The 15,983-nt window shown below is 47.0% G+C and overlaps 1 protein-coding gene across 1 annotated transcript in view; it reads right to left on the bottom strand.

Annotated features, from left to right (window-relative positions):
- Positions 1–15,983, bottom strand: part of LOC119386306 (zinc finger protein 135) — a 100,040-nt gene that overhangs the window by 48,238 nt on the left and 35,819 nt on the right. Inside the window, exon 4 of the mRNA XM_049414300.1 lies at positions 8,127–8,412. Coding sequence (XP_049270257.1) covers positions 8,127–8,412 — 286 coding nt within the window. The remainder of the gene's footprint in view (positions 1–8,126; positions 8,413–15,983) is intronic.

The raw sequence follows: 15,983 nt of genomic DNA, 5'->3' as shown, positions 1-15,983 counted from the left end.
GTTTGTGAGGTATCTGGCGATCGGAATACCTTCAGCTCATCGCCGCACTGAGCGTCGTGCTCTCGCTACCCCCTCAACGCCACGATCCACGTGTCTGCGGCTCTAACTTCACCCCTGAAGACAACCACATTGCCCGAGTTTACGCTTATCGGTTATCGTTCTCGAATTCTTTTGTTTGTCCGCAAGCTCTTACTGGTTGTCGTCGTACAGGAGAATAAAATAAGATCGGCTGGTAGTGTGGCGGCACCTGTCGGAGCAGATATCAACCACTACGCGAGCTTCGTCTTTGTTGCCAGACGGCGTGCTGCTGGGCACACTGGGCCACCAAGATTGCACGCGACCTGTCGGCGCACAATATCGGAGACCGTGACTCGGCGAAGCTCAAACCGTTGAGTGCGCTCATGAGAGCGCTGCGATCGCAGGCGATGCCAGCGTGTCTGTGAGTTGAGGGTGCAAGGCAGTGGTGAGGAGGAGGGCATAGATATAATTGTCCGCAGCGGCCTTGGTGCCCGGTGCGTCGCTTAATTTCTGGTGTGAATGATTTGGGGATGCTCTTACCTAAACGCTGACAAAACTTCAAAAAACCGTTTCAGGGTCCCTTTAATGGAATTTCAAGATAGCCACACCTGTGGAACTACAAGCTCTTGAGGGGAACAAACTTTATCTGCACATTGGTATCATTCAAACTATGAAGTTCGAATGTGGCAAATGTTTAGCTGTGAACAAACTAACTTCCAGCCAGGAACATGCCAGATTCCAGCCGGAAAAAGCTGGAATTTGGCTTACTTCCAGCTTGTTGCTTGGAGGTGTTCTTCAGAGTGGTGAGTAATAAGTCGGCTTACTGCCTGCAACACTGCGATGCTGGTTCCATCCCATCGCTTGCTTGGAATGTGCACTACTGGAACCAGTAGCAAACCAACAGAAATTTTTCACCTGGGAAGTTCATATTCGTTCTTTTTGCATCCATACAGACACAAGAAAGAAGACACAAAAAAAAGAAAGCATAGCCATGTGGCACAGAAAGAAAACTATCATCTTCATGAGCCGGCATGAGCTCTCTTCATTATCTTCATCTTGGTCCTCTTCTTCCTCATTTGTTTCCCTGCCAGAACATGTGCGCCAATTTGTCGATCGTGGGATGCAATATTTACGATGGGTGAGAGATGCTACGTTTGACATGTCATCAATTCTATAAATCCCAGTGTGCCGGCGCCGTGCCGCGCCAGTCTCGTCGCTACCGCTTCACTGTTGCCATAGCAAGACCAAGGAGAGTCAACACACCTGAAGAAGCCGCCTCTGTGTGCACCTAAGCAAGACTGCACTAGACGAAGGAGAACCAAGCCCGCCCACCTCACCAAAGAAGCCGTAGCCAAACACAACTGCCGAGCTGAAGACCAAGAACTCACCGAGCATGCGAACGAAACCAAATGGGAACGAATGAGGAATTGCCAGAAACCGTTCCGGGCTTGCTAGCAGCCAAGAACTTCCAAAGCCAGGCCCGCCGATCCATGGGAGACACGTATGGCTGGTTCAAGCGTGAATTTTTGGACATCAAGTTTGGACACAGCTGCCACGTCAGTGACTGCCTCTGGTTTGACTCTAATCTCTCAATGAACTCAGTGTAAAACAATGAACAGTGGTGCCGAGTCTTGCAAGAGCTTCGCGAAGCCTTCCCCGACGCCTCGGGCCACGATGAGATGATGAGAGCTGGAGAGGACGTGTCGGCCGTCGAGACGGTCGAGCTCGCACGGAGTTCGAGAAGGGCGAGGCACAGTTCATGCAACTTTATGGCGGTGCGATCACACAAGTTGTAATGTACGTCTCACCCGGCACTACTCAGAACGAGGTCAAGCGATTCCCAAGCACGAAACTTCAAAGGATTTACGTGTCGGGCCCACTAGTTCTCATGGGTGACTTTAGCGTTGATAATGGCAAGAAGAATCGGCTAGTCAAGCACGTGGCTAGCTCATTTGGCTTGGCCCGCCTTCCTCAAAAGTAGGGTTGCACACCCATGAAGGTGTGAAACACGTGTATAAACTTAGTCTTTGCAAACTTTACCACAGACGCCGTTGCCCACCTGAGTAAACCCTTGCAATGTACCACAGTGACCAAAGGCCATCTTGGTGAAGACTAGCAAGAAGCCGGCCTGTAATCATGGTGCACTAATGGAAAATTCTTCGATGCATGGCTTTGAACCTTGCCTCGACGCTGCGCAGGTACGACCAAGCACTTCGACGACCCCCAAGACGAACAACTCGTGGAAGTCTGCGTCGATGACGAAGACCTGACCGAGGACCTACCCTTCGCTTCGGCCAGTTCGGACAATGACGATTGGTTCTAGCCAACCGCACTGTACATAATAAATGAACTGCACAAATCCACCACCAGCCCACCAGCTCTACTGTGAACCAGCCTTGTACTAATTAGTGCAAGCTGCACTAATTTTTCTAAAGATGTTTTTTCTTTGGCTCAATTTATGACGCAGACCTGAAACAAGTGGTACCCAAGCTCTGCCATGGTGCTCGTCATAATTATACTACTTTATAGTAATTATGACATCAAGGACAAATGTAGCTTTTCTGAACCACCTCAACGGTCTGGTGTGACAGACTTGCGCAGGATGATTCAGGTGCAAGGATGCACGTGCACGGGTCCCAAACATTTTTCAGATGGTACCCTTGCAGGAAATCCCAACGCCAATCTCGGTAGCGCTAGATATATCGGGCAGGAAGCCCCTGGCATAGCAGATTAGGGGGGGGCGGGGGTGCATGCCCTCTTTTCCCACAAATTTTTAAATTTTGTATAACTTATGGTTGAACCTCCACCCCACCCCTTCAGAAAAATATCTGGCTACACTACTGCAGGAAGGCATATGCACCATATAAAGGCGAGCAAACAGTGTGCGCTTTTTTTGCATGGACAGACCTTATAACATCGGTTCATGGTGCACATGGCAGCCTGTACATTTTGCAAACACACAACTTTACATTCTAGCAAGGGAGGTCTCAGATCCGTCGTAACTATTGGTGGGGGGCCTGAGAACCTCCGAGACCCCCCTGACTTTAAGCACTACACAGTAGAAGCTGCTTTGTCACCGTGTGTGGTGTTGTGGCTTAATCGGTACGCTCGCGTGAGCAACGTTTATAGTATCCAGAGTTGCCAGATGCTCCAAACTAACGAGCAAATAATCGTCACAAAAGAAGCCCAAAAGAAGCATAAATTTAATTAATTTTGTCATTCTCGAAAATATTTTTAATTATAAAAAAATGTCACTCAAATACAAAGGTGAGTTGAGAGAGTCACTTTAATTATTTTATACAGCGAAAATATGCGCAACTGTGAACGAAAGCACAGATCTACTTTTTAACATTGTCTCCAGGGTAGTCTCCATTCGGCTGAATGCAAGTTTGCCAGTGCATGATTAACGTTACTTGTTGGTTCCCCCAACGTATGTTTGACTTAAACATTCAGCTACTCGAAGTCATCGACAAACGTGCTATCAGTGAACACAAACACGCTGTTGGTGAACGTGGTGATCACTAAAATAACTATATTTGCTGGAAAAATGCAAATAAGCCCAAAAAACGCGACAAGCTACTCGAAAATTCTACAAGCGACTCCGCAGAAAAAGAAGCCCAAATCCGCATATTATAAGCGGAACTAGACCGCTTATAACGTAAGCATAGACCGCTTATAACGTAAGTCGCCGGTGTCGCGAATATCCGCACTATAAGCGGTACCGCACTATAACCAAAACAACAGTTTTGAAAGGTTGCACGTGTGCAAAACATGACCAACGGATAGGCGCGCGATTCCGACTATCGAGGCATATGCGACTGGGACGTAAGTTTGCGTCTGCTTACATTTGGAAATGTTGAATGGTTAGCGTCCGCGGACCTGCGGTGCCGACGTAACGAACGCGGAAAAAAAGCGCCATCACGGGAAGTCGCTGCGGTAGCACACTGCGCGTGCGCGATGTCGAAAACGGTGGCGACCACAAACCACCACTCGAGTGTTTCACACGCCCACCCGCGTTTTCGTTAAAGATGTAAGTCACCCCTTCTAAATGCAACAACTGAAAAATGTTTCATTGACTCGGCACCAAACCGCAACTTCTGTAGTCCGCGGCCGCCGACATGGCAGCTAGCGCTCGTTAGGCCTAGCGTGCGCATTGCAACTTGGCATGCCGCCGCGAGAAGCTTGCCCTAGGCAACATGGAGATCGGGCGTAGAAGGTAGAAGAGCTCGCACTCGCGAGCTAAACCGAGGGCATCACGCGTGAAACGCAGTTTCGGTTCGCGGTCGGGAGAACAGCCGCGGCAACTATCCTGAAAAAGTCTCTCACGCTTGTAAGTCCGCCTGTTGGTGGCAAAGGCGAAAGCTCAATCGCGTCTCAAAGCATTGTTACTAGCGGGGGAATCGAGGTTGCACGCGCGATATCTGCACTCTACGACGAAGCAACTATTTTCCCGACGGAGACAAATAGCGGTAACGCGCTCTTGATGCGGACGCGGGCGCCCGTACGTAGCAGAGCGCGCATGTCATGCGGCCGGGGCAAAGCACGCATGTCAAGGGAGCAAAGGCTTCTCCGTCGGCCACGCAACCGCTCCCCCTCCTCACACCACGCACCCGCGCCAAGCTGCTGTCCCCCACCGCCGCCCCTTTTTTTTCTCCCCCCGCTCCTTGTTCGTTCGTTCCGCGTCCGCTCCTCCTTCGTAACGCCGTCGCCGCTCTCTCCCCCGCCGGCGCATCTCCGCTGAGAAGCACGCTCGCTCCCTCGCATCTCTGAGGACGTTCCGGCAGCCGCATTATAACCGGTCTTTCATCTCGGGGGACTGCACAATAAGCGGTATGCGTATGCATGGAGTTCTATGGGAGGGTAAACGGGAGTCAGAAAAAACCGCATTATAGCCGGTACTGCACTGTAAGCGGTTACGTTATAAGTGGTCTGAGCTAGCATCTCTGATAGTATCTATAAATGTTACATCTGTTGTACGGTGGCATGTAGTATAGCATCTATAAATGCAGCGTGCGAGCACTGCTTCATCTGCAGAATAATCCTTGGTCCATGGCTGTGAAGTTTGGTGGCCTCAATATCAAGCTTCACATGCCTTGATGCGCTGGCAATGAGATTGCCAGTGATAGATACAGTCAAACCTGTGACCCTGGTGCAGTTTGGTGCAATTTATGTCCATTTCATCAGCATGGCGTAGCAAATGTCACCTGGCACACTTTGGCACAGTTGGTGCAGGAGTGGAAGCACTGGACGCAGATGACTGGCCCAAGGAGTTCGAGCACGTAGCCAATGTAAACGGTTGGAACAGTGGACAGAAGTTAGGCCACGTGTACTTCTCTCTTCAAGACAGAGCTTGAGCATGGTTCACAAATCATGTGTGGTCATCTTGGGACGAGTTCCTGGACGGAAGCATTGAAGGATGAGAGCATGCACAGCGATTCCTCAAATCACGCATTCAGAAGCCGAGTGAATCTGTTGCAATGGTTCTTGAGGGCATGGCCCGTCTATTTCATCGAGCAGATCCTGATATGTGTCAAGTCAAAAACATCAGCCACCTCATGCACAGCGTTAAAGAGCAGCTCTTTGCTGGTCTCGCATGAAACCCACCTACAAGCGTCGGCGAATTTTTGAAGGAGGCGATAGCCATGAAAAGCGCACGCACTACAGCTACGCTACTGACAGTATGACCGCCTAAACAGCGGTGGACCAATCAGCACCCCAGCTGTCACCCCAGTGGCTGCAACTGACGAGAGTTCTTCGCACCAGTTGATGTGAGAAATCGTACAAGAGGTGAAGAAGCTCACCGCCATGCCGAATGAACACTCGATTGCATCAGCAACTGAACTTGTGCGCCAGGAGATAAGGCAAGCATTTCCGCTTCCCGAGCCGCACACCAAGACCCAGCCAGCTATGCACACGCCCATTGACAGCCGCCTACCACTGTTGCTCAAGCAAACTGTGGAAAGACCAAGAGGACATGCAGTTCCCATGCTCACGTGCATTTTTCTTTTATTTTTTTTTTACTCACGCAAACACTGCAATGATGAAGCGGGCAAACCAGACATGCAGCTCATTCCCTTTTCTATGTTTTACAGTGAAAGCTGTTATGAGACGACAACAACAGGCCTTTTTGGTGCCGCAGTGGTTTGCCGCTGCTGCCGGTGTCAGTAACCGCTATCGCACGAAATAAGAAAAAAACTGAAATGAGAAAGAAATATCTAGGATCGGATCGGACTTGAACCTGGGCCCCTCTATATGGCAGTCGAGTATTCTACCACAGAGCCACGATGGCACTTGAAACTCCTTCGCAAATAGACCCCATACAGGCGTCATGCCGGGCAAGAAATCATGCTAACATATGTAATATAGCATGGTAAAAGAGTAAAAAAGAGCCAGGCATGACACAATGCGAATTGCATAACGAGTGGGTCGTTCAATGCTTCCAACCCATTACAAAGGGCTCAGCCATAATTCTTCATCGTCATCAGCCACAGCATCAACAAAGTCCACATAATGCCTCACAGATGTGTAGCAGGTACCACGCTTCCCCACAGAATGACGAATAATGGCATAGTGGGTGCTTCCCCATATACTTCATAAAAATTATGATTTGTGGCGTAGTGGGTACGCTGAAAGTGTACTTGTATCAGTTGTTCCAAAGGAGTCTACAAGGGGCTCTCCAGCTTTCGCTGTGACTGTGCTGCATGTTCAGCGCAGGCCTGGTGCTTTTTTAAAGGGGCCCTGCAACACCTTTCTTAGTTATATTGGAATAGTCTCATTATTGACGTATGACTCTTCACGAGTCATATGCCGCAAAAATTTTTTGAATCCGTCAAGTCTAAGTGGTGTTACCAAATTATAGAGATCACGTTCCGCAGCTTTCTCCCTCAACTCAACGCCGCGAGCGCGCGGAAAGCTAGGCAGCGAGTCGAGGGAGGGAGCGCAGAGGAGCGAGGCTCCGCCCAAGAGCGCCGGCAGAATTTTTTTCTTCATTTTTTTCTCTCTGACGTCTGGGCACAACCACGTGGTCTGTGCCGCCACTTCCGGTCGGCTTGCGTCGTTCTCGCCGAGCGGAGCCGATCGCACTGTGTATCGCGCGTGCTTGAAAACTGCGCGTCGGTTTGGTAATGTTGGGTGTGCACCTCGAACGCCGTAGTGTTTTCATCGCTCTGCCAACCATGGAAGCAAACCTGCACGCTCGTTTGGAACGAATGACAGCTGAGATCGGTTTCGGCCCATACTCCGATACACCGCCTCGTAAGACGGCACTGGCAGACGACCCCGAAGCGCCGCCATTACCGGACGCCAGCATTGTTATCGGAGACATGCTGCGCCCCTGCCTTGGTCGGTCGTGAGAACGTGCCGACGATGCAATTCCCAGCTGACGAGGCAACACTCAAACGGCTGCCACTCTCAACGGCAACCGGCGATGGTCAAAAGCACAGAAATATTCACGTTTTCGGCACTGCGCATGGCGAAGAAAACGGAACCACGCAACTACGAGCAGACGAGCTGTCGGTGAGACCGGAAGTGCTAATATTAATGTTTGTTCGGTGTTTTTAACGCGATAACAGAATATAAACATACATATTATCTACTTATTGAACTCAAAATTAACGAAAGTAATAATGAGGGTGTTATCGTGATTATAACATCAGCCAATGGTGGAACTGCCGACAATCGCGTCATATTTTGCGGACTAATACATCATTTGTCGAGAGAAGAGGGAGCGATTTTCAGTCGACTTTGAGAATTTATTGTAAATTCCAGGCCGTGCGCATCGCTATAATATTTGGCTCGCGTGTTCTCGGGAGCCTCGACTACCGATCGGCAGCGCTTTTTGAGCATGCTCGAAAAGTGTTGCAGGGCCCCTTTAATCACACGACGCCACTAAGACAAAGTGGACGGAGTACATGTGCAGCTGGTGCACTTATTTTTTTACCGTATTTTCTGCTCCACGACCTTGAAACATAGACACCTTAAAATGCTAGTAGGACCTATGATAAAACGTTTGCAATGAGCTGTAGTTTTGGACTTCAATCATAGTCTGCATGCATATTGAAACGAGAGTTGATCAGAAAACTCTACTTATAAGAGGGAAGCCTTGATACCTTGCAAAGGACTGTGTTGTCCACAGAAGCCATGACCTCAGCTGTGATGTCTTCTTGCACTTCTTCAACTGCCTGCACCACCGTGCCATGAAATTCCTCATCGGGCACCAAGATGGTCTCCACAGCATCGGCTGCTTGCAGTTCACCGGACGCAGCCTCCATCACCTCAGCAGCAGCCACTTCGAGGGCCTCGTCAGGCACCACTTCATCGGGGCCTTCATTCTTGACTAGCACACTGGCCGATATCTGAGCCAGCAGGCTCTGTGGGCAGGGCTGGCCAGACATGCTGCATGCAAGATGCCATAGCTCCATTATGAATCATGCATGCGCAAAGGAACTGGACAACATTCATCACAAATAAGTGGTTACCGCTATTTATAACGTTCGTTGCTATCCACGGGAGCTCCTCTGCAAGTATTCACCAATTACACAAAGTCCTTTCCCATAGCTTCAAGCACCCGCAAGCCTGTTGAGGGGCGCGTATGGTATGCATCAAGTCAAGCATCACTTAGTGGAGCCTCATAGTGTCAAGAGGCTTTATATTACCACTATAATATAGGCAGAGAGTAACAAAAACAAAACTAAGGCACAGCTGTACCTTTGAGATCCTTTAATGGCTTGTAACTGCGCAGCCTGCATGTTGCTGCCTGGTTTCCTCAAAATATGCAAACAAGCACATCAGAAAAATTACTTATATTGCAGTGCACAGTTTTAAAGGGACACTAAAGAGCAAAACGATTTTCCTCGCGTTAGTAAAGTAGTCTTCCACGATACCAAAAACACCACGCTTGCTGCGAGAAGACTCTTAATAAGCGAGAAAATGCACAAAAAGAAAATACTAGTGGCGACGCCACCTTGGTATTCTCGCACCATTTGCCGTGACGTCACATATTTTTGACGGCGCCGACCTGGGCCTACGTAGTTCCTAATCGGTTAAATCGAAGTACATTGTCCTCTGAGGGGGCCAGAGACTTGACATAACGAGCTTGTGGAAATTTCGTCGAGCCAGTGGCACCAAGATACATTAAATGCTCTTTGAAACCTTTTACGTCACGAATTACAAAGTCCAGCGCGAAATTTAAAAATGATACTTTGAACTTGGTTTTCTCCTCTAATAACAAACCTATTGGGGTGAAATAAACTACACAAGAGTTCTTCGAGCACACTTTATCAATCTAAACCAATTCATTGTTTCTCTTTAGTGTCCCTTTAATGAACTAAAATAGGTGGGGCTAACTTGTGCCCGAGGGAAACAGGAAACAACTAAAACGAACGTCTCTCAGCAGCTCTTGAGAACAGTCCTTTTTTTCCTTGACATCTACAACTCCTCTTATTCTCCTTGTGTGGGTCGTGCGTAGCTCCTGTGGCCTGGGTCATGCAGGCACGTGCTCTCTCCAACACATTTACCTCCTTTCGCACGTATGAAACCACGCTAACAGACTTATCGCCTGCTTCAATGAACACACGGTGCTCTGTATGACTATAACTTTTGTCCGTTGTCACGCCTTACACATCGAAATATACTAGCTGACACCACATCACCACTGAAAAGACTGCTGAAACATACATGCCATGCCCAAGTTGCGCTACTCACGTCAACTGTCAAGTTGCACATTGGACTATAGGTGCTGCGCAAAGCACCTATAGCTCAATGTGCAACTTGACAGTGTTGGAGAGAGCACGTGCCTGCATGACCCAGGCCACAGGAGCTACGCACGACCCACACAAGGAAAGTGTAGGCGGGCCCGGGGCGAGCAGTGTTCCCGTGAGCGTCAAGGCAAGCGCTGTAGTTTCTGTGCGTTTTCCATCGCAATTTAATGCTTCTCTAAGCCTTCAGCGATGCCCAGAAACAACTGCTGCGTAGTTGGCTACTCAAACATGCACAAAAACTCGCCAGGAAAACACTTCTGCAAGTTTCCGGTGCTACTTCACGAGCAAGAGCGACGGCGGCGGTGGATTGCCGCTGTTCGACACAGTAGGTAATCAATCACGCTTTGTTTACAGCAGTGTTAGAATGATTACCGTGTTTTTATTTCCCCATTCATGTCACTACGCCTTTAGTGAATTCTACCATGTTTACCAGTTAGTCACCTCATCAAAATTCTGGAAGCTACAATGCACATGAGGCTGTTGTTACTCATGAGGCGCGATGCCTCACTTTCGAAAAACGAATGATGCAAAGCGCAGAGCCAGACAATGCGCAGTAAAGCTATGAAGAAGTAATTGCGCTTAGATGCTTTAAAGAAAGGACTCAGTGTTAAAAAGCAGGTTCAGAAAAGCGCCGATTAAATCACACGTGCTGCACGGAATCGGCTGCATGCTCAACCGATCGACGGCACTGGCATGCGATCTTCAGAGCAGAATGTTCGCTATCCGCATATTGGCTGTACAACCTGGCACCTGTGAGCATTGAATGATTTTCCGACAGTACATTAAGCCTCGTTTTGAATGCCTCTTAGCCTTAATTCATGATATTGGGAAACGTCTGAATTTTAAGCCCTGATGTCTGCCACTTATGCACATTCACTTTATACTAGTTGTATAATGCGTGGGGTCGATTCTGAAACCTTCAAGTCTTTTTTTTTTCTTTATACTTGCTAAAGGTGCTAGCTACTGCTGTTTTTTTTTTGTTTTTTTTTTTTTTTTTTTGCAGGAAACTGGAGAATATATGTCCATGTTGCTTCATTGTCGTTTTGTACCTCCTTTGAAAATGAGATTGCAATGAAGCACATGGTTTACAAGCAATATTTATGACCACTCTTCGCATTTGCTTTCAAACTGGTTGGTTGTGTCGGGTTTTCTGGTGCAAAATGGACCGTGGCTATATCGCGCCAAACACAAGGCGTCTTTAAATGTACATGGAAAGTTATAAGAACAGGTTCTAAAAGCTTTTGCTAGAGAGTCTTCAAGTAGTTTTAGTACCTTTACAGCTTTCAGGAATCTGATGAGATTTTTTTGTTCTATTTTAGGGTTCTCTCCTCTAAAGAAGGCAGGATGAAATGGTGTTGTTTGATGCTATAGAGGTTGGAAAAACAGTTTCCATTCCTGCAGTAGTTCTGTACAAGAGATCAAAATATGATTTACTGTCACGATTTCTCCACAGCTCTGACAAGTCGGTCGTTGCTCCTTACGTAGAAGATAACTGTGGGTCAGGTGTGTATGTCCGATTCGTAGTCTGCACAGAACTACTTCTATAAAACATTCCTGGTGTCTACAGGACTTCTATTCTCCAATCATTGGTTTGATAACATGGAGTTTGTTATTTAGGTTTTTATCCCACTTTAGTTGCTATTGTTTGTTGAGTGCTTATCGAAATGCTGCTATACAGTCGGTAGATGGTATTTCTAGGTTTTTAATGGGCAATTTTGTTGCCATATATGCACTCTTATTTGCCCTTTCATTTCCTTTTACACCGACATGGCTCGGGATCCAGCAGAGTTTTATAGCTTTCCCTGTTTCGTTTGCCTCTATGACGATTCTCAGTATGTCTCCTGCAATGGGAGCCGGCTTTTTTTGTATGCTAGTGATTGGAGTGAACTCAACGAGTCACTATATATAACTGTGCTATGGCTGTCGTCTTCTATTTCTTTTTGTACCGCTGTGTATACGCGAAGAGTTCAGCAGCGAAGATCGAAACGTGATTCGGTAAGTCTACTCCAGAACCAACGTGTTCGTGTGTTCTGGATTCGTCGGTGTAAAATTCTGTAGAGCATCAGTGTAGTGTAGAATCATCATAGTGTAGAACATCACATCATAGTGTAGAACTGTTGGATTAAGTGTTCCCTTGGTGTTTCACTCTTCTTGAATTTCGTTAGCGTAAAGTCGCAGATAGCGCGAAGACTTTTCCATGGAGGTATTGCTTGGGGTTTTTTTCAGACACACATATACGCATGTGGAATGTTTAATTTCCAACATATCTCTTCTAATCTGAGGCAAAATGGTTTTACAGCGGAGGGCTTATTGGTATAGAATAGAGAACTCTTTCCCTGCACTGCGTAACAATGTTAAAACATGGATGTGAGGGCAATGAGCAAATTTTTAGTGCATATGTTGTCATAAGTAAACACTCTCTGTCGTCTAGGGATGGTTCGTTAGCTTCTACACATAGACATTCAACTTGGGATGTTCTGTATGCTCCCGTGGCTAGTCCGAGGGCATGGTTATGCATGGGATCTAGTCTTCGCAGGTATGATGGTCTCGCTGATCCGTACACAGCACGACCATAATCAAGAATGCTGCGTACCAATGATCGATACAGGTGAAGTATGCATGTTCTTGCGAGCCCCAGCTCTTTTTAAATAGGATTTTTAGGATGTTAAGAGATTTATTTGCTTTTGCTTTTAGTGCATTTATATGAGGTGTAAAACTTAGTAATTTATCAAATACTAGACCAAGGAACTTGTGTTCTTTTCTTACGGGCAGATTCTGTTTGTTTAGTTGTAAATTAGGGTCAAGTTGGAGTCCTCTTTTGCGTGAGAACAATACAGTTGCCGTTTCCTCGTTTGAAAACCTAAAGCCATGTTTATCTGCCCATTCAGACAGTTTGTTTACGGTTTGCTGGATCTGTCTTTTGCAGGTGTTTATGTTGGAAGAGCGACAGGCAATTTGTAGGTCATCCACATATATGGGATACCATTATGAAAATCATATAGACCTGGGCAGGTTACGCAATAAGAGATGGATACCAAGGTAAGTATGATAATATGCCATCACGCAAGACAAACGAAGGAGTTTTGGGATCCTGCAGCAGACATATAAATAGACTCATCATGGAAAATTCCTTGGTGGCAAAATACATTACATGCATGACCATTGATTGAATAGAATTCTTTGTCTTTCACCGTCAAAATTTTCACACACCCTACACCGGGGTGTGTGAAAACTTTTTCCAATTCCATGAAAGTGCACGTATTATGTTGCTCTCTCATTTGTTTTCGCTTAAGTGTATAACTTCAAGGCTAACGCACAGGTTGTTGGAATTTTTAGTATACTTCCTCATAGGTATGTTTTCAATAAAGCAACACACAACCTTTTTTTTTTTTAAGCGGGACCATAAGTCATGCCCATCCTTGGACTGTACACCAATATCAAAGTTGCACTTTCTATAGATGAATAAACCAAACTTTCTGTGATTGCTCATGTTTTTTAAAGATTGCATTTTTTCATCACTAGAACAAAAGAAGGAAAAAACAATTTATAAAATACCTCCCTCAACAACACTACTACATTAAGACAAGGACAAAATCGCACACAATTTGTTCGAAGGAAAGATGACTTTTAAGGGCACATTTTTCTTTGTTAGACACAATATTAATGAGAACTAACAGACAATAATGCCAAGGTAAGTATAGGGGATGTTATTAGGATATAAATGTGAAGAAAGTAAAGTGGACGAAAACATTCAAGGCCAGCTTCAACGTTCAAGAACAGCATCATACACGAAAAATATTTCCAGTTCATTGATCAACCATCCTGTTATATTTCAAAAATTCTTCGGCAGCAGGTGCCCTGTGAATAGCACAATGTACAAGCTTATCGCTTCGTGATCGGATGACCATTTTTAACAGCTCCGCCGCGTGATGAGAGGGTTGCGAGAAAGTAACAGTTATAATAGGATGCTGTTTTGTAAATGTTTTAGCGGGCCAGGTCAGCATTTACTCCGCAGTTCTGCTTAAAAAGCACACGCTCAAGTTCCGCTACCGTAGTTCCGCGTCCAGTCAAACGTTGGGGTGTCCCCTCAAGTTAATTGTGCTGTAAACGTGACGCGTTCACTGCAGCTTTTTCTGCGGCGATTTTTAGCAGCCAGTCGCACTCGACGTCATTCGCGACTGTATGTCGCGTTTTCTCTGCACCTATCTAATGGTCCAGCACACATGTTTAGGCTTAACATAGGCAAGAAAAACAAACGTTCAACTCGGCAACCTCTGTCACATCCAACTACACCGGCCCGCGAAATTAAAGTTCAAAAACGCCAGCGTATCAACGGCTTCCGCGATGGGACCACAGCCAGCACCGGGTAAGTCCTGCCGAACTCAACGCGCTGAACCTCCCGGTTGCACTACTACGAGGAGCGTTTTCATTCGCCTGGGTACATTCTGACTCCTCTAGGGATGACAACGTTTGCGAACAACCAGATCCCACGCAAAAATACTTGAATGAAAACAACAATGGGCCACCATCTCTGCGGCAGAGCCGAGGAATAGACGACAGAAAAAAAAGGCCTCGTACAGTAGTTATTTCGCTCTGACACGGGCATTTCTGCACAACCAAAATTTAGGAGAAGAGTTGCAGCACTCACCTTCGCCTATAAGTCTAACGACAACTTCCGAGGCTGGCAGTGTGACTAAGGAAAGTGAAAAGTGCGCTACCGACAAAACGCAGCAACCAGTGTGGCTACCACCTTTCCACCAGGCCTAAATTTGTCGTGAAACCCAACAATGCCCTTTGGTTAAAATAGATTCTGCCAACTTCACCACGGCCTTAAATACCGTAGTTTCGTAGACGCTTTTATTTTTACCTCTCTTTATTACATCAACGCATTTTCATTTTCTTTATGAATACGTAAATTAAGCACTGATTTTGCATTAGAGCGGTGTAAAAGCCGCAATTATCTTCATTCGCGACCTCTACCAGGCCCTATCATAGAACCTCTGGAGTGGCAGTCCCGGCCGCCGCCAACGGGAGCAAGTGAAGCCGGCGCGGCCATGTAGCTAGAGGCGCGCGTTGGTTTGCAGTCCCACAATCAAAAGATGAGATGGAAACTGCTTTAAAGTTACACCCACGAACAGCTGCCTCTTCTCGTTTATGAAACAAATTATGTAATACACCCATTGTCAGCTGCCAAGGAGGTTATATACTATTTCTTCTGGAGTGGAGGTGGCGCCCCCGTAAGTGAAGCCGGTCGCCGCCATATTGCAAAAGGAAAAACTCGGAAGCAGACGACGGAGTGCGCTCCGTTGCCCCGCCGTCGCAGTTGTCTTTGGCGGCGGTGGCATGCTTTTGTAAAGCAGTTAAACATTTTACGAGGCCATGGTGACTTCATGTGTCGCTTATGGCTGCACAAATCGCAATAAGAAGACGCCTGGGATCACTTTTCACGTGTAAGTGTCCTCACTTCGTTCGCTGACGATTGTCTGTTTTTCCGTGCATCCTGTTAAATTGGAAACAATTTGAAAGGTGCGCATACATGTAATACATGCGTACAGTTGTATCGACGAAAATTTTACGCTTTAAATGTTCGCTGACACGACGTTGCACGTGATTTTTAAGTGTATGCACGAAGTACCAAATAATGGGATGCAGTCTAGCTGGACGTACCGAGCATTATTGGTACGAGTAGGAAGTCTGAACACCCTTAGAATTCCGAGCTTTCTGGTGTTTTCTTGCAAGTCAAGACTGACGGCGTGCATGCATATTTATCCGGTGCATGGATGTCGAATTTGATGCATGTTTATCGAGGAATTGGCAAACGCAACATTCCATGGCGTGATTATCCGTGTTACATGTTTCCAAAAGACTGCGCGCAGCGTTCTATAACGTGCCGGTCGAAGAAGTGGTTAGAGAGCTAAGGACGGTGACCAGCTCTGACCACCTCTGCTCCATGTAAAACAATTTAATCTCTAAAATAAGGTGCCGCCCGTTTCATGGCCGATCCCCCGCGGTGGGTTGCGCAAGGGAGGATACCTCATTTCGAGGCTGTGCGCGCTGCGCTTGCCGTGATGGCACACATCGCCCACGTAGATTAATGCTTGCGAATCCTCCTTCTGGCCAAATGTTCGCGTGATGGATGTGTGCTTATGTATCTACATGGCCGCCGGCAGCTTCACTTGCTCCCGTTGGCGGCGGCCGGGACTGCCA

Source organism: Rhipicephalus sanguineus, chromosome 3 (assembly GCF_013339695.2).
Source record: "Rhipicephalus sanguineus isolate Rsan-2018 chromosome 3, BIME_Rsan_1.4, whole genome shotgun sequence".
Lineage (NCBI taxonomy): Eukaryota > Metazoa > Arthropoda > Arachnida > Ixodida > Ixodidae > Rhipicephalus > Rhipicephalus sanguineus.
The sequence above is the reverse complement of the archived record's forward strand: the minus strand, read 5'-3'. Positions and strand labels throughout refer to the sequence as shown.